The 18,440-nt window shown below is 37.5% G+C and overlaps 2 protein-coding genes across 9 annotated transcripts; one reads left to right on the top strand and one right to left on the bottom strand.

Annotated features, from left to right (window-relative positions):
• The first annotated feature begins 1,492 nt into the window (after window positions 1-1,492).
• Window positions 1,493-3,989, top strand: LOC110790070 (transcription factor bHLH91). Of its 3 annotated transcripts, none has more exons than XM_056837322.1 (4): window positions 1,493-1,651; window positions 1,898-2,903; window positions 2,991-3,479; window positions 3,636-3,989. In XM_056837322.1, the coding sequence occupies exons 2-4, from the start codon at window positions 1,950-1,952 to the stop codon at window positions 3,747-3,749; spliced, it is 1,557 nt and encodes a 518-aa protein (XP_056693300.1). In that variant the 5' UTR covers window positions 1,493-1,651; window positions 1,898-1,949; the 3' UTR covers window positions 3,750-3,989. The 3 variants fall into 3 exon arrangements, with proteins under 3 accessions (XP_056693300.1, XP_056693301.1, XP_021850497.2); XM_056837323.1 differs by having other exon boundaries at window positions 1,528-1,791; XM_021994805.2 differs by lacking the exon at window positions 1,493-1,651 and having other exon boundaries at window positions 1,799-2,903.
• Window positions 3,990-4,797: 808 nt separating this feature from the next.
• Window positions 4,798-16,844, bottom strand: LOC110790094 (uncharacterized). 6 transcript variants are annotated; one of them, XM_021994841.2, is made up of 7 exons: window positions 16,386-16,830; window positions 7,240-7,402; window positions 7,018-7,067; window positions 6,757-6,868; window positions 6,605-6,663; window positions 6,072-6,142; window positions 4,798-5,177 (listed from the first exon to the last, which is right to left on the bottom strand). In XM_021994841.2, exons 2-6 carry the CDS (start codon window positions 7,348-7,350, stop codon window positions 6,121-6,123), a joined length of 354 nt encoding a protein of 117 aa, XP_021850533.1. In that variant the 5' UTR covers window positions 7,351-7,402; window positions 16,386-16,830; the 3' UTR covers window positions 4,798-5,177; window positions 6,072-6,120. The 6 variants fall into 6 exon arrangements, with proteins under 6 accessions (XP_021850533.1, XP_021850534.1, XP_021850531.1 ...); XM_021994842.2 differs by having other exon boundaries at window positions 6,763-6,868; window positions 16,386-16,766; XM_021994839.2 differs by lacking the exon at window positions 6,072-6,142 and having other exon boundaries at window positions 7,240-7,451; window positions 16,386-16,844.
• Between the last annotated feature and the right edge of the window lie 1,596 nt (window positions 16,845-18,440).

Below are 18,440 nucleotides of genomic sequence, written 5' to 3'. Positions count from 1 at the left end.
ACAAAAAGTATCTCATTTTACAGACCTTACTCAAAAAATAAATACAAACAACTTTCTCATAAAACAACTACTCCCTACTAAAGATTAAACTTTTGAAATTATATTAATGTTTCGCTATTCTTAACCAAGACTCAACCGTCCATTTGATAGCCGGTCATAAATAATGTCAATGAAAATGAATTTATAAGGAAAATTAATATTTATTCTCATGGGTAATGCTTGTTCACTCAAAGTTACCGAGTATCTATTTTTTCTTCATAAATTTTCTTTACCTTTCCTTACCGTTTGAGGAACTAATGGTAGTGAGCTGTGAGCGTAAATGTAAATTTAGGAAGAAAAACATCAAGTTTAAGATAAGGTTTCATTACCGTGAACATTATATATCCCACTGTTCATTACCGGCTACCAAACAAGCTGCGGCAAGAGTATCTAGGGATTGTTACGTTTTCTAGCCTATTGTTACTAGTCCATGCCCTCTATATATTTACATTATCCGTACGAGTATGATCGAACGAAGTTGTGTTTAATTTCTATATATATTCATTAAGCTGGAATTATAACATATTGCGTATGATTAATCTACGTTGGGGCTAAGTTTTTTTTATATCAATTCGGTTTATAAACAATCAGACTAAACCTTTTTTTCAAGAAGGTAAGAAAAAAGAACATAGGAGAACCTCCGCACAAGGGGTATTCCTAAGTAATTGTTATGATCAATGAAAACTAAATTCGCCTACTACAAGGATCAATATACATACTACTATCAATTAAATGTCTCATGTTTGTCATCCAGTCAGCCGCTTTGTTTCTCTGTAGATATGATTGATTTTTCAGTTGTCGAAAGATCTAAGTAAGGTCTTGATATCATTAATGATGTAATACAACTTCCATGGAATGGAGCAGCACTCTTTGATAATTGATAGAGTTGATGACAATAATATTATCTCCAATTTGAATTAGCTAGCTTTGTGAAGAGCTTAGTGCTTCCGCCATGAAAAATTGTGTATATGTAAGTGACTTTTTAACCAATGTGTCTCCAATCAATTAGGTACGTACTATCAAATAATTACCCTTTTTTTTTTTTTTTTTTTTCTACTATGAGGAGGAGTTTCCACCGCCTTCGGCGAGGTAATCTGCCGTGGGAGTTTGCATGGGTACCTCGATGGGCAGCATCCCTCCCAGTTGAGATTTTTTTCATTCCCAAGGCTCAAATCCGAGACCTTGGTTAAGGAGCAAGAGACCCTTAACCATTCATGTCAACCTCAATCGGTAAATAATTACCCTTATGCTATACGTACCTCCGAGTTTTCGACCCTACGTAAATCTACAACCCTTACGATTGAACAATTGAAGTAAGAATAAGTCAAAACATTTACTTAATAATTTTTCAGCTTATATTCTTCAAGACTAACAGAAAATTTGTTCCCAATAGAGGTCCAACTAACCAAACACCCAAAAGTAACAAGAAACAAAAAAACCACAAATTTACCTAAGTGTGTATTTACCAAGTGTATATAAACCTACCCTTACCTTCCCCTTCATATTCCATCTTCTCAACACCAACACAAAACCCTCTCTCTATCTCTCTCAAAAATCCAATCCTCCATATTTCTCATTCATTAAATTGGTCATTTAAACATTTCCATAAAAGGTAAGCCAACTTTCTCATACAATTTTATTGCAACAATTGTTCATGTCTTTCCTTTTATAGTAATTACACTTTCCATTATATGGAGTATATATATACCCCCATGCTTTGCTTCCCTTCCACCTTCCCAAATCTTAATACAGGTCGATGATTTTATTTATGGTTATTATCTTCGCTAAACACTTGCTTTTTCATTTTTGGGGCTCACTAGGAACAAAATAATAACTGATCTTGTATGATCTTGTGCAGAGACATAGGCCCACAAATAAAGGAAATAATTTTTTACAGAAGGAGAGAGAAAATGTATGATCAGACAACAACAGAGGCTGCTGCTGCTTGTTTTGACCCAAACAACATCTCAGAAGCAGCTGCTGCAACTGCAATCCATACTGTTAATGGAAATGGGTTTGTTTCCCATGAAACAAACAATCACAATCACATCCACCAAACCCATGAATCCGATTCCTCCATGGAATTCCAAAACCCTAATCTTGGGAATGGGTTTGGAATTATTCCAACTGATGATCAAAGTAATCATGACCCCAATACCAATACATGGGGTCCCACAAATGTGAATCATGAAATGGGTGTTGGTAGTGGTGGTGGTTTTAGCCATTTTGATGAAAATTTACACCCTACAACTGATCTTCTTACACTTCTACACTTACCTAGATGCTCTTTTACATCCTCCTCCACCACCTCACTCCTCCCAACTAACCAATCTCTCTCCTTTGGGAAGCCATCTTCGCCACCACCTTCTTCCGCTTTAGGGTTCCTAGGGGACATTAACCCTTGTATGATGGTGGATAACCCATCTGGGTCTGGATCCTCTACCATTTCTTATGACCCATCAACAATAACAGGTGCTACCGCGACAGCCTTCTCGTATGATCCTTTATTCCATCTTAACTTACCCCCTCAGCCTTCCCCTCTTTTGAGGGACCTTATGTATCATCAAACACTGCCTCATGGGTATAACAATACTGGAAGATCAGGAAATGGGATTTTAGGAAATGGAAATGGGAATTCATCTTGTTTGTTTGGTGGGTTGGATGATGGTGATCAAGGGAATACTATGAATGGGATTTACCAAGATGGGGATCATCTTATTCATGGAAATGGTGTTTTTGAGTTTAGTAAAGGTGATGGGAAAGGGGGTAAATGCCCTAAGAATTTTGTTACTGAGAGACAAAGAAGGCAAAACTTCAATGACAAGTATCAACATCTTAGAAGCCTTGTTCCTAATCAAACCAAGGTATGATTAATTAATTAATTAATTATCAACATCATATATAATACGAAGTACTTTTTAAAATTATAATTTTATTGGATTTTGAATTAGGGTGACAGAGCATCAATAGTTTTTGATGCAATAAACCACATAAATGAGCTGAGAAGAACAGTGGGAGAGCTGAAACTACTGGTGGAGAAAAAGAGGATGTCAAAGGAGAGGAAGAAGAGGCACAAGACTGATCATCAAGACACCCTTAATATTAATGGCACTACTGCTACTACTACTACTTGTACTGGTGATGGGGACCACAACAGTAACGTTGTCGACGGACCGGCCGTGGTAAAACCCGACCCGGACGAGGAATTTAACGGGTCGGCCGCCATCCAGCTCCGAAGTTCGTGGATTCAGAGGAAATGCAAGGATACAGAAGTTGATGTTAGAATCGTGGATGATGATGTCACCATTAAGCTTGTGCAGCGTAAGAAGATCAACTGCTTACTGTTTGTGTCTAGAACTCTTGATGAGCTTCAGTTGGATTTACGCCATGTTGCTGGTGGTCATGTTGGGGATTATTACAGTTATCTTTTCAACTCTAAGGTAAGGTGATCATTAGCTAACTAATTACACTCATAAGTTTGTTAATTTTATTTTAATGGAAAGTGATATCACATTTACCAAATTAAATGAATAATGGGTTTAGTTTGTTAAATTTGATGGACTATTATTAATTAATTTGCGTTTTTTTGTTGGCAGATATGTGAAGGGTCATCAGTGTATGCAAGTGCAATTGCAAACAAGCTGATAGAAGTTGTGGAGAGACAGTATGCTGCTGCTTCTGTTGCTGTTGCACCCACTTCCAGTTATTAAGTTATTAGCTAGCTCATTAATTAGTGGATCGATTAAGAACAAAACTTAATTAACTGTAGTTTACTCTTTTCTAACTAATTTTATTGCTGCTTTGTCAACTTAATTAATTATGTTTCCACCAACAATAGTATGCTACTAATTGGTGTTTAGTTAACAGTTTATTAGCATATAAAGTGTCTCCAATTCTACATATGTATTTGTTCTTCACATTCACATTAAAGGAAAGACTTGTATTAAATACTTGTTGTGCTTTGTCAAAGGTGGTAGTGATATGGACAAGTTGAATCAGTTTCATTTCATGTGCTGTGTACACTGTACTATGTTCTTCTCCTCCACCGATCTTCCCGGCCGGCTAATTAGTAGTGGAAGGGAAACCGTGCAACGCAGAATCGCCATTTAATTATATATATACCCCCCAGGCTCACAATGTACTCTGTATATCCCTTAATTGACCTTTTACGAAATAGTACTCCAGTCTTGTAATTCTCACCCCAGTTTGACGGTATAGAATTTAAGACAATTTAATTGACTTGATATTTAATTAGGTGTTAATTGATAATAACCTGTATTTTTTTTGATAATTACTCCGGTGGTAATTGATAATAGCATGTATGGACAAGTTGAATCAGTTTCATTTCATGTGCTGTGTACACTGTATTTTTTTTAATGTAGTTAATGAGAAATATGTCAACTTTTTGAGGGGAAGGGGGGAGTGTATGGGACCACCAAATATATTGTGAGGGGGAGGCAGGGTTGGGGGTTGAAGATGCGAGTATTAAGGGACGGAAGGAGTATAACACAAAGGAATTTTCGCAAGATGCCTTGAAATTTAAGTATATGATGAATCACAAGGCACAATTCTATACTGTATACAAACATTCTGAAACTCAGCTTCCTGATAATGTATCATTGACAATATTCAACTTCAATTGCAAGAAGATGGCTACAACAAGCTAAGATCATTACATTTTTGTTTCATGTTGTCTGTGTTCAACTGTTTTCTCTTAAACTTGGTCGAATCCTTTAGTCAAATTTCTGAGCCTGCAAGTTTACGGGATGTGAAAATTACACAACTTTCATAACCTGCAAGAAAGTTACAACAAGATCCGATCACAGTATTGTTTCAGGGCGTCTGCTAAAGTGAACAACCCATTTACAATTCTAACATCCCCAAGATAGTGAAATTTGAAAACTCATGTGAGCAGAAAAAGTTATACAGCTAAATCAATTAAAGCATCTGTGTCACAGAAAATACACATCAACTGATATAAAATCTGCTCCAGCAAAGAGACTTCTGAAGCGTGCAGAGTTCCTTTCCCAGGTTTCACTTGACTCCGGGAAACAACAACACGCCATAAAAGTTCATAGTTGCAGGAAGATTACCCCAAAGAACCCACAATACCGTCAAGGCTTTCTCCAGTTGATACCCTGCATAAGCATAGTTAAATATGAAAAACAGAAAAGGAGATGCAGCATCAGAGTCCTAGTAGAAACCCAGATCACAGAACCCATGATATGAGATGCAAAAAGATGAGTTCAATCATAGAGCAAAAATAAAAAGCTTGCAGTTGAATATCATGCCCGAATCTAGTGGATACCTAAGCAACACTTATCGCACCAAATACATGATGAATGAGGTGATGTATGAGGTTGTTGAATTGATTGCTTTTCTACGACGGTATTTGCTTTTACACACTGCATTGGACCACTTGCAAACAAAATTATACCTTTTGACATAGAATGAGTGAACACCAGAAAAGTGAATACACTACACTAATTCAGCATTCCAGCAACAATCATGCGCAATTCAAGTCATTGAGTGTCAATTGATGAAGTTCTTAGGCAATGCTAACTACAAGTCTCTATATATGCATGTTTGTACCCTTGAGAGTGTAATCCGCACTGCAGTTCACTATTTATCATGTCTTGACTTCTTCATCTTTTGCCTTCTTTTCTGACTTCTGGTACTTAAAACAGACACTAGCGAAAAGTGCAATTTGGACTCTGAACAATATTTAGTAGATTGAACATTACCTTTCCCTTAAGGAAAACGAGGATTAGTTTTCGGCTAGTTTTGAATGGTTTCGAACTTCACATTCCTAAACACCAAAAATCTGAATTTCAAAGTTTTCAATCTCTGTATGTACATGTTGCAAAAACGTGTCACCGATAATTTCATTGCTACTTGGAACAATTGGTCAAGTGGGCCTCGTGACATCATTTAGTAAAAACATCAGGCTTAGTCGCTTAGATATTCAAACTCGGGGGGATTACAGTAATTATGCCAATCCGAATAAAACCAGCAGAAGGTATATTCCATACCATTAGCAGGGAGCGGCCCACTAAAAGCATCGAACTTAGATCTTCAAATTCAAGGGTACTGCAGTAAATGTCTACCATAAATTTCAGTCAGTTCAAAACTAGCACAAGATACCAATGCCATTAGCCTGATGGAAACAATGGAAATCTCTAGAGATAAGGAAAAAAATTGAAGTTTGATCTAGGCTGTGAGTCTAGGAGGTACATAAAAAACATGCAGAGTAGAAAAGGTAAAGAACCAAAAGAAATACAATCAATGAAAACACGATGCAAGTTATGCAATAGGGTTCGTAAGCTGAGCTTTGAAATATCATTCTGGAAGCACAAATATTTGGTTTCACAACTTTGTACTAGTTAACATCCTAGACACAATAAACAGATATACAAAGACTTCCATAATTACACAAAATTGTTAACAAGCTATCATAAAAAATACACGAGGCAGAGGTAAGGTGTGTGAATAACAGTTCACAGTAGTATAAAGTATAATTAACTTTGAATATAAGAACATTAATAACTTTTGTGGGGTCAATTACCTGTACATACAGTACTTGTATTCTTGATTCCTGATCACATCCTTCTCTCCTTCTTCCAACTGCCAAAATAATCCATGATAACTTGAAATTTAAAGAACAGATCAACAAGAAATTGACTGGTAAATGATTGTCCAAAGTAAAAATGAGATTACCCTCACCGGATCACTCTCATAAACAAGCTCGTAACACCGTGGTGAAAGACATCGCAATGCACAATTCTCTTTGGCAGTGATCGAAACTTTGCAATCAAAACCCCAGAGGCCACTAGAACCAGTTTCAGAAGAAGGTCAGTATAGCATCAATAAGCAAAACCAAACGAATCCCACACAAACTGGAAAGACAATGCTAATGCAAACTACCTAATGGGTTAATAATCAAAAGAATTAAAGAAGTTAACATCCAATCAAGAATACCTCTCGATGTCAGTATAACACTCATCTTTCTTCATTCGTATTTCAGCATCCTGTTATTCACGAAACACGAGTGAGAAACAAGCAATCCTAAAGAACTAAACAGATGGAATCTCTCCCTCTAACTGCCAATATTCACTCCTTGTTGCCTCAAAATAACAATCAAAGAAAAACCCTAGTTAAGAAGCATTCACTATTTGAAAAGAGAAATGAAAGTCCCCTTACGGTAATAGGACGACCGGATTTGGCATCGACTGCAGTCATAAGATATGAGATGTGCAAGGAAAGAACAAGCCACAAGAGCAAGGAAACATGGCCTTGAGGATTACGAGCCATTCTGTATCAGTATTTTCAAATTCACAGCGTCTCTTTCCCGGATTTTTGCTTACTGTGCACATAAATTTCCACCGAATCATCAGTTCATATCCTACATTGTACTGCAGATCAACCAAAAAGATTGAAGACAAAAACATAAAAGGGTCATCTGCATGATTCAAAGTGACATGGTAGCAATGAACTATGTTACTCGGACTCTTCATTTTATTTCAAGTACTCGTATCTGATCATGTATATAAACACTTGAACTCTTCATTTTGGGGTAAACTTTTAGATAGTCTTCATAAAATAGCCAAGTCCGTCACATACTAGTGTCCGACAAAAGTGTTAGAAGTAAAGCTTGGAAAAGAGTTTTGCCCAGTGAATGGCCAGACCGGGCGCGAGTACAAAGAAACGGGAAAGGTTGAATCGCCCAATCGGGTGGGTTCGCCAACCGGGAGAATATACTTGTTAGTTTACTCTTGTGCGCGCGCCTGGCCGAGCGAGTCTGACCAGGTGGAAGCCAGCGGTTGATTTTCCTTGTGATTTTGTGCTTCTTCGAGATTCTTATGTAACAACTATTTTAGTGCTCTTAATTGGCATTAATCATTTGGTCTTTTGATGATCATAATCATGGTGGTTCCCTTTTATTGATTGGGGTTACATGCTTTTCATGTTCTTGAGTTAATCATCTTATTACTCTCTATTCTGTTTTTCATGCTTTTCATGTTCTTGATGCTTTCTCTTCTTCTTTTCTGATTTTGATGAGTTTCTTTGGTGGTTATTCTCCATGATTATGGAGATGACTAGCTCTTGAGCCTGTTCAAAAAACGAACGGTTAAATAATGGTGGTTTAGACGTCTTTTGAAGTTCTAATTTTGTTGAGGTGTTTGTAATTTTAGTGGGTATATATGATTTAAATAGAGGTGGAATTTGAAGGTTGAAAGAATATATAATTAAATGGTATATTAATATTAAGGGTTAAAGTGGGAAAGGAAGTATAAGAGGTTGAATGAATATATGGATTAAATTGTGAATTGATGTTGCATGAGAAAGATGAAATAGGAGAGGCGTTGGAGCCGTAAAATATAGCAAACCACAAAAAACAAATGAAAAAAAAAAGACAAATTGATGGATAAAAGGAGGACCGGAGGAGATGACATTTGGCATCTAAACATCTATGGTTTCGCTTTCTAAATACTATGTGTAAATAAATGTGTAAATTAATCCTCCTTTTTTTTAGGTAAGCATTAGGCCGATGTCTTAATTTAATAAGTTCAGAACTAACCTTGGTATCCCATCTAAAACATACAAAACTATCCAAATAATTAGACATTTTGTAAATGTCATCATAAACTAGGAAGATCAGAACAAAACCCACGGTATAATTTTCGACATTTTTCACCACATTTAACGCATCCCCTTCTAAGCCAATATTCTTAAACCCAAATCGTTGTGCAATATCCATCCCAAACCGAGCTGTCGCCACCTCTGCAAATTCTGCATCCCATTCTACTGCTATTCTCTTCACCGCGGCCATGACCAGCTTGCCATTACTGTTCCTTATGACAGCCCACACCAACGTACATCCCCTTGCAGATGTGAGCATCAATGTTGATCTTGATAATGCCTTGAGGGGGACATTGCCATGACGCTGCAGACAGCGTGCTCCTACATTTGAGCATGGGAGCGGCTATCACCCTTGTCGAGTAGACACCATACTCCTCGACTAGCCGAAGAAAATCAGCCACTGTGATGTAGGTATTAAAAGTCTCGTTCGCGTCAGTGTATAAAAAGGCGCGCCTAGACGATAAGGCTCAAGGCGCACAGCTGTGTCGCCTAATTTATCCTACGCGAGGCGATTTGACAAAGGCGAGAAAAAGGCGCATAAGGCGACGCCTTTGTGCGCCTGAATCAAATGATGCGCAAAAAGTCCAAAAAGAAAAGGAAAAAAAAAAGAAAAAAGAAGAAGAAGAAAGCAGAATTGTCTTCAGCCGGCTCTAGCATCATTATCATCCTTACTCTTTGAAGAACCCTTGCTGCCAACCGCTCTCTTTCTCTCCTCTCTTTTTTTTTTTTTTTTTGAAAGGATTCTCTCAATCTCTCCTGCCAGGTACGCTGTCTTTCTCTCCTCTTTTTTTTTTTTGAAAGGATTCTCTCCTTTCCTTCTCTCTCATCAGATCTTATAATTATCTTCTACCTTTTTTCTCTCTCATCAAATCTTATCTTTTTCTTCTACCTCTCTTTCTCTCTCATCAGATTTATCTTTTGATTCAAAAAGATCTTTTTTTTACTAAAATAAACTAATTTATCTTTATGTAATGATTATTTAATTCTTTTATGAAATAAACTGATTTATCTTTTTTTTAAAGGAAAATAAACTGATTATTTAATTTTTATAATATGCGCCTCACTTCGATGAGGCGCGCGCCTTATGCTTGCGCCTTGCGCCTAGGCACCAGGACCCCTATCGCCTTGTTGCGCCTTGCGCCTAGGCACCAGGACCCCTATCGCCTTGTTGCGCCTTGCCCCTTTTTATACACTGGTTCGCGTACACAAATTTGTTCTGGCAAAACCACATCGCACTTGCCTAATTTCCCAGACCTCAATCACACTCATCTTGTTCGCCCACCACAACAATTTGGATGAAAAACTACCCATCGGAGCAGGTACAATGCACGTAGCATACCTGCTCTAATTCTTCCCTTGCTATGTCACACTCAAATAGCACATGGCTTATCGATTCTACCTCCACAACACAGCAGGCACACAACTCATCGGTAGCTATATGACATTTGAAAAGCTCCTCCTTCACCGACATACTACCCCTGCAAGCTTTCCATACGAAGTGGGCTAGCTTCGGGGGTCCTACCAGCCCCAACTAGATTCCACAGCCAATTCCGACCACAATTACATGCCCAACCAGTACCCCGATTTAAATGTGTATACTCCATCCTTTGTAGGGTGCCCATACATGAAGTCACTTGAAGGTAACATAGATAATGAAATTGGCAAATTTAACTTACTGTCAAGTCAAGCCAAGCCCTGCAATTGTGATCTATACAATCAACCACAATTACAATGTTGTCTAGCGCTGCACTTCAGCTAGGCAACGAGGGCGTGGACTTCACAGGTAGCCGACCAACATTCCATGCCGAGATATTTAATGCCATCGCGCACCCTCGATTTGAGACCATCTAGAAGTAAAGACTTGCGCCACATAAACTACGCCATGAGAAACTTGGATCAAAGCCCCTAAGAACTTCAAGGATCGTCTAGTGCTTGAAGTACCTAGCATTGAGGACCGTGTGGAAGAAGGACGAGGGATCAAAATGAAGACGCCACATTTGTTTCGCTAAAAGAGCTTTGTTAAAAACTTGTGAGATCTCGAAACCCCATACCTCCCATTGCTTTCGGCTAGCAAAGTGCTTCTCACGAATGCCAATGCATTTTCCTATTCATACCATTCGAGCCCCACCAAAAACGAGCAACAATGGAATGAATTTCGTCGATCAGATCTTAAAAATACTCATCATGTACTCGGGAATAGCATGGGCTACGACCTTTACTAAAAACTCATTTCCAGGCCTAGATAACAGTTTCTCCTTCCATCCTTGTAGCATCTTCCATATTCTCTCCTTTAGTGATGCAAAAATGACCTTCGATCTACCAATAATGGTCGAAAAACCACGGTATTATGCCTTTCCACTTCCCGAACACCTAAAGTATCCACAATATTTTGTCGCCGAACTGCATCCACATTTTCTAAAAACCCTGTATGTCTTATCTAGATTGACACTTTGACCATATTCTCTCTCATATGTATTGATATTTGATATTATCAGCCATCACCGAGCATTCTCCAATAGACGCCTTTGCAAATAGAATACGGTCATCAACAAAAAAATAAATGTGATACCCTCGGAGCTCCATTACAAATTTTTCACCCCTTGAATCATCCTCTCATGAGCTGCCTTTGTAATTAGCGACGAAAAAGCATCAACAACAATGAGGAATAAATAAGGGGAGATGGAATCACCTTGACAGAGGCCTCGATAAGGTACAACGGACCAGAAATCCGTCCATTAATTTTGAAAGCAAAAAACACACTCGACACACGGTCCATCACCCTTCCAACCCAATTATAGCCAAACCCAGCTTGTACATCACTTTCTCTAGAACAATTCACTCCACCCTATCGTAAGTTTTTTTCATATCCAACTTTAAAGAAACAGAACCCTCACGACCTTCTCCTTTCCTCTTCATGGCATGAAATATTTTGAAAGCAATCAACGCATTATCAGTAATTAGTCTTGTTAGCACAAAAGCACTATGGGTTTACCGATATAATGTCACCCAACAATGGCTTCATCTTATTCTCCATTGTTTTTTTTATTATTTCATAAAGCACGTTGCAGCTGTTGGAAATTCAAGTGAGAAAAGCAAGAAAAGAGTGGAAAAGTGTATTGTGGGAATTGTCCCACGTTGGTTGAAAACCTCCTTCTTATAAAGAAGGAGGTTTGTTGTACTCTTATATATGAAAGTGAAAGAGTGGTATGGATTGACACATAACAAACACACGCGCGCGCCGGCCAAGTTGGGTCGGCCTTGGGACTTGGGAACTTGGGGAATGCGATGCGCGGGCGTGGGGTGGGTTTTGTGGGTCTTACCTATTCTTTTTGGTACCGGGTTGTTTTGGATAAGTCCTTGTTATGGGCCTTAATGGCGTCCGTTACAACCATTATTATTTTCAGCCCGTTTTGTTTGTGGGCATTATTATTTTGAGATTGATTATTTAACAATTTCCTGTTCATTCGTTCAAAACACATAAACATTAAACAAATCGCTTTCTCTCAAAATCACTTTGCTTCCTCTCAAATTGCTCTCGGTTTTGGGCATATGTTCTGACTCCATTCGGGTTTGTGAGTGCACATGAATTCAGTGTTGCGCTAATCCTGGAGGACGACCGTTTTTGTTCTATTGCACCAGGAGGTAGCGCGGAATTGTCTTTTAGGACAGTGGGTGTCCATGATGCAACAATTGTTCATCAACTCGTTCATCAATCAGATCAGTTTGTCCTAATTTTTGGTATTATCGCCACAACAACTTAAGGGTCGAAATTCCGTAATACAATTTCAATTTTCGCATTTCGGTACTAAAACCACACAAGTTTTAATTAACCTTATTTAACTAAATTGACCCACGCTACCAGTGCTTTACAAACATAATAATATCCCCTCCCACAATATGCCAGAATTTTTGAAAAAATAAAGCGTGCATATCATCCAGCCCCGAAGCTTTATTAGGGTGCATTTAAAACAGTGCCACTTTAATTTCTCATTCGTCGGCTCGAGACTGAGTCCCCCATCATTTCTTTAGTGACCCGTGCATCCGTTCCAGCCATAGCTTGTTCAAAGTCACATGGAGACTCTAATGTGAATAAAGTCCCAAAATATGGCGCCACTAAATCCTCCAAGTCTTCCTTCTTGTTGCGCCATACTCCATCACTTGTGAGCCCCGAGATTGTATTATAATGCTTTCTCTCGCTAGCCTTATGGTGGAAAAAAGACATATTTTTATCACCGTCCTGAAGATCATTCGCTCTCGCCCGGGCATGCCAGCTTATGTAGCTCATCTAATTCCACAGGCAATAAGTTGCATGTATTGATCGTTTCCACATCGAGAAATTGAGCTCGCGTCACTTTCAATCCCGCCTCGGTCTCCTTGCTTTTTTTTTAATATTTCCAAAGCTGAGTGTTGCCCACGATGTAAGACTATCAGTGCACCTACTAATTAATCGTTATTTATTATGAATTACTTCCACTATTCTTCTTAATTAGCCATTGACCTCTTTAAGGGGGCGTTTAGTTCGCAAAGTGGAATGGGTTAGAATATAAATAACATCAAGATGGTATGGCTTTGGATCTTTATTCTTAATACCATGTGTCTGGTTCGATTTAGGGATGAGTTTTTTTTCCTTTTGTTTGATACTTGGAGTAAAGGTATGAGTCATACCCACCTCCCCCTAAGTTTCTAAACCCCATATCTTTGAGGTTTGAGGTATGGGTTTAAAACTTCTAAAGTTTCCAACCGAACACATTGTATGGGTTTAAAACTCTTAAAATTTCCAACCAAACACATAGTATGGGTTTAGACCATTCTAAACCTATACCTCATACCTAGAATTCACAAACCAAGCATCCCCTAAATCTTTTGGATGTTCAGCGCGTCTCCCTTGTGACTAGCCCACCATCAACTTGATGGTGTGACTTAAGGGCGCAACCCCCTCGCGTGCAACTACTATGGAGAAGGTTATTCACTAGTATTTTATTTTTATTTTTGCAGTTTATTGAATTTCATGTTAGAGGTTCCTTTTATAAAAGTATCTAACCTAAAAACTATAAATTAGCTCCCTTAAAAGTATAAAAGTACCTTCCCTGAAACTATAAAACTATATAAGTACCTTGACTAAAACTATAAAAGTACCTTACATGAAACTATAAAACTATTGAAGTATTTGAAATAAAATTGTAGAAGTATCTGAAATAAAACTATTACAGTATCTGGCCTAAAAACTATAAAGTAGCTCCCCTAAGACTATAAAAATATCTCCACTAAAACTATAAAAGTACCTTCCTTGAAACTATAAAACTATAGAAGTATCTTGAGTAAAACTATAAAAGCATCTGGCCTAAAACTATAAAAGTAACTACCCTAAAACAAAACTAGCATTAACCTCCGTTATATGGGCTTTAAACACGATGGTCTTATTTACAAGTGTGAACATGCCACACCAACAAGTTGATGGTGTGGCTGGTCACATATAAGACTTTAGGTTGGATGTTTGGTTTTCTATCATATTATCTCTTTTGTTTAGTTAGAAGGATGCAACTATATATACGTCACTTCCTTTATGTTTTATGGATGAAGAATCCTTGACATGATGACCCATTGTTGAGCTACTATAGTTTTGATGATGACAAACTAACGTAATCAACTAACGTGGTTTTCAAGTTATATGTGTGCAAGGATCATTAATGAAAGGTTGTGCTAACATCATCAAGCATACTGGAGGTTGATGATTGTGAGATGTTGATAACAAAGAAGCATAAAATCTAGAGCTGGAACTGCAGAGCAGTTTCTAAGGATAAACTCTAGAAAGCTAGAAGTTACAAAGTTCTTGCGGAAGAACAGGAACTCCCGACGAGCTAGAGGAACTTCGGAAGAGAAGTAGCAGTTCCTGAGGGGGAACTCGAAAAGAAGAAGTATGAGCGTATGAGTTTACATTCTAGGCTTCAATGTAAGGAAACAGTAACTGAGTGTCTGAGTGTTGTGGAACTCGTGTCGAAATTGGTCTGCATTCTAAATATAACGTCAGTATACATTCATCTAATTGCCGGCTAGCTTATGATGTAAACGTGCATTTAGGATAGTTTATTTAAGAGTATTAATTTGATTAAAAGTCTTATAATAAATAGGTAATTGACTAAGTTTGGGATTCTTAATAAAAATAAATAAGATTTGTATTTTAGAATAAATTAATCTATTTAATTAATTAATTAATTAGAGTCCTATTAATTTGGGAATCCTAGGTAGTCAAAGATTAATTTAAGTTTATGAGTAGATTAATTAGGTAGGTGCCTATTAACTTGGGAATCCTATGAAACCATGGAATAAATTACGTAAATATAATTGACATTTTGTCAGTTTGTTCTAGGAACATGGAGAATTGGAGATCATGCCTAGAAACTAGGAGGCATACTTGTAGTGGTTTAAATCAGTGGAGAAACTTGATGCAGTACCTGGTCCTTACTTCACACGTTCTTCTGTTTTATGGGATCATGCCTACTTTGTAGGAAACATGGCTAAATAAGTGGAAGTTTACTTTGGGAAGAGGATAATTGTTGCCTATAAAAGGAGAACTTTTTTACCTTTGCAAAATGTATGATTCACGTGGAAGGTTTTTAAAGAAATATATTCGTTCCACGTTTATGAGTCAGTTCCTCTTATAGTTCCATGTTCCACTAAAGTTCCAATTCCTCAGGTTCTTCTACGTTTCACATATTGTAACAAGGTAAGGTTGGGGTAGGAACTTGAGTGAGTTCCTGTTGTATTTGTAAAAGACTTTGAGTGAAGTCTTGAGAGAGTTTTTAACACTGATCGTGAAAGATATATTCTTTATATGGGAACCTAAGTTCACGGGGAACTTAGGTTGATAGAGTTTCCAATTAAGTTGTAACAAGGTCGTTAGCTTGAGGAATGGAGCTCGTCGTTAAAATCCCTCGTGGTCGTGGTTTTTATCTTCTTGATAATTTTCAAGAAGATTTCCACACTAATTCTCTCTTGCATTATTTTCTATACTTGCTTTTAAGTTTCTTTTATAATTCCGCAAAAGTTAAACGCAAGTTCCAAACTATAATTCAACCCCCCTCTTGTAGTGTCCCGTCCGAATAACACCCATAATAATTCATACTTTTTTAAGCCTTTTTGACACTCCTTATTCTTTTGGACATAAGTTTATGTGGCTCCATCTTATCACCCAAAATTGTCTTTGTTTGTTGAGGGTTGTGTTAACCTTGGGGAACGAATTGTGCACCTGAATCTCATTTTCAAGGGATTGATTTCATTAACACGGGGCAACGATTTCCTAAATACGTTCTTATTCTCGTTCTATTATTTTGCCTTTAAATCCCGTATTTATGCACCCAAGTCCAAGTAACATAGGCTAAGAATGGAAATATTACAAAGGGCAAACTAAAAAGAACAAGGGGATTCCCTCAGCTCGCTTTCACCTATTAAGATTTCAACACAAAATTGGCAGATTATGGCAATATTTGATCAAAGTAGCAAAGTGGTAAACCAACCCCAAACAAGATTTCCAGTGAACTGGAGGAGCATCGATTGATTAAAGTTAATTACTTATTTATAGTCAATCAAATCAAAGCCCAATACTAAAAATGAGATTAGCAATCACATACAGATTCACTAGTATATGAATTGATGAAAAAAACTACGGAGTATTTGATTGAATTTGTAAATAAATAAATAAAACAGACCTGAATTGTGCTTTTATTGGGAGTTGAATTCATCAGAGGTTTGAACCGTTGAAGAGATGCAATGTGAGAGAATCTACGAAGCTACGGAAACGCCAAAAAATCACGACGTACCGTTTCCGAAACGTCCTGGAACGGGGAAACCGGGAAACGCGTTTCGGAACGCGCCGAAACCGTTTCAGAAAAATAGAGACGTGTTTGAAACTGAATTCATCCCGGAAACGAATGGGAAACGAGATTTCAATCTAATATTCACGTTTCCTAAGCAAACTTGCTGATTGTATGAAAGTTTTCCGCCAGAAAACTGAAATTAGGTTGAAGAAGAAATCAGTTACTCTGTATTTCACACTTGCATAGCCTATATTCGAAACAGTGCTACAAATTTGGGCCTGGCCCAAGTAGACAAATGGAAATTAAATCATGGGGGCGTTTGGTTCTTTCTCGAATGCTTTATATGGGCTCTGATATTTCTCAATTCAAATGGATCAAACTAGCAAGGGGATGTACAGAGATTTCCCATCTTTTCTTTGTGGATGATGCCTTACTGTTCTTCCAAGCGACTCCAACAATTAAGTTGCCAAAATGTTGCTAATATTCATTTCTTGGTTTTGCGCAATCTTAGGAAAACAACTTAATCTCGAAAAATCACATCTCAAAGTCAGCTCAAATACTTCCTCTAAGGAACAATCATCTTTTGAAAATATCCTCGGGATAAATATGGTTCAATCTTTTGACTTGCATCTCGGATAGGCGATCGACTTCCAAGGTAAAAAACGAACAAAATTTTGATAAAATTCCTCAAAAAATTAATGCATGGAATACCGTACCGCTATCCTAGTGTCAAAATTTAATTCTGATTAACTCAGTTTTAATAGCTATGGTCTCTCATGTTATGATTTGTTTTGAAAAATTGTTGGCAATTACGGGAAAAATTGATGCTCTAATTGGTCGGTTCTTTTTGGAGTAATAAAGAGCATCACATGAATGCATTGCGCTAGTAGAGATAAAATTCAAAAACCAAAAGGGTTATGAGGGCTCGGGATTCAGTCTATGTCAGGATTGAATAAAGCCCTTCTTATGAAAAATACGTGGAGAATTATTAATAGCCCGCATTCATTGTTGGGCGAAATGCCCGTCAGCAATATGAACAATAAATTAAGGATGTGGTGTTGTAAGGAAATGGACTTTCGTCAGGGATGCAGAGGTTGGATAAAGATGGGAACTGGTTACTTCCTGGTTGTAGTTGGAAAGTAGGGAATGGGGAATCAATTGTAGCAGGCAAGGATCATTGGATGGATGGTGAGATCCCTGAGTTCTGCTCTGACGCCACCTTGAGAGATGCGAGGCAATGAAAAGTGAGTCACTTTATCACACCCACGGGGGAGTAGGGGCGGACCTATGTACCCCTAGAGGGGTTCAAAGGGACCCCCATTATTTTTGGAAAAAAACTGTAAAATTGATATTGGGGGAATTAATTACAGTTGAAATAGTTAAGTTATGTATAATTAACTTACATTTATAACAAATTAAAGATAGTATTTGAAGCATAATGGTTGCTTAAATACTATTTTACCCACATGACCAGGGTTCGAATCCTATTAAGTGAAGTTAATTATGGATTTTCTTCCATTTCTTTTTTGTCTTTTCCCCTTTGTTGATCATCTAAATTCTTTATGTTTTTTTTTTCTTCATCGCTTTTTTTCTAGAATGGTTCATGATTTTGCTTTTACAAAAACACAAGAAAATAGTAATGTTATTTTTTCTTCAAAGATATTTTATATTTTTCTTAAGATATACCTCTAGTGGTAATTATTATAATAAAGTAAATCTCATTTTAAGTATGAAAAACTCGTTTTTTCATTTTAAATTGAAATCGCGCCAAGTTATTGTTTGCAATTTGGACTAGGTGTTGAGTTTTATTGCTATGAAAATCCAAAATTAAAGTTCATAAATCCTCCACATATTTTATTATGGCGTTTTTAATATTTCGAGTACTTCCCTCTCCCTTTAACCCTCTCACTGAAAATTACCACTTACTCTTGGTTGCACCCGTAGGGT

The sequence above is a fragment of the Spinacia oleracea genome, chromosome 2, assembly GCF_020520425.1.
Source record: "Spinacia oleracea cultivar Varoflay chromosome 2, BTI_SOV_V1, whole genome shotgun sequence".
NCBI classification, from domain to species: domain Eukaryota; kingdom Viridiplantae; phylum Streptophyta; class Magnoliopsida; order Caryophyllales; family Amaranthaceae; genus Spinacia; species Spinacia oleracea.
The sequence above is the reverse complement of the archived record's forward strand: the minus strand, read 5'-3'. Positions and strand labels throughout refer to the sequence as shown.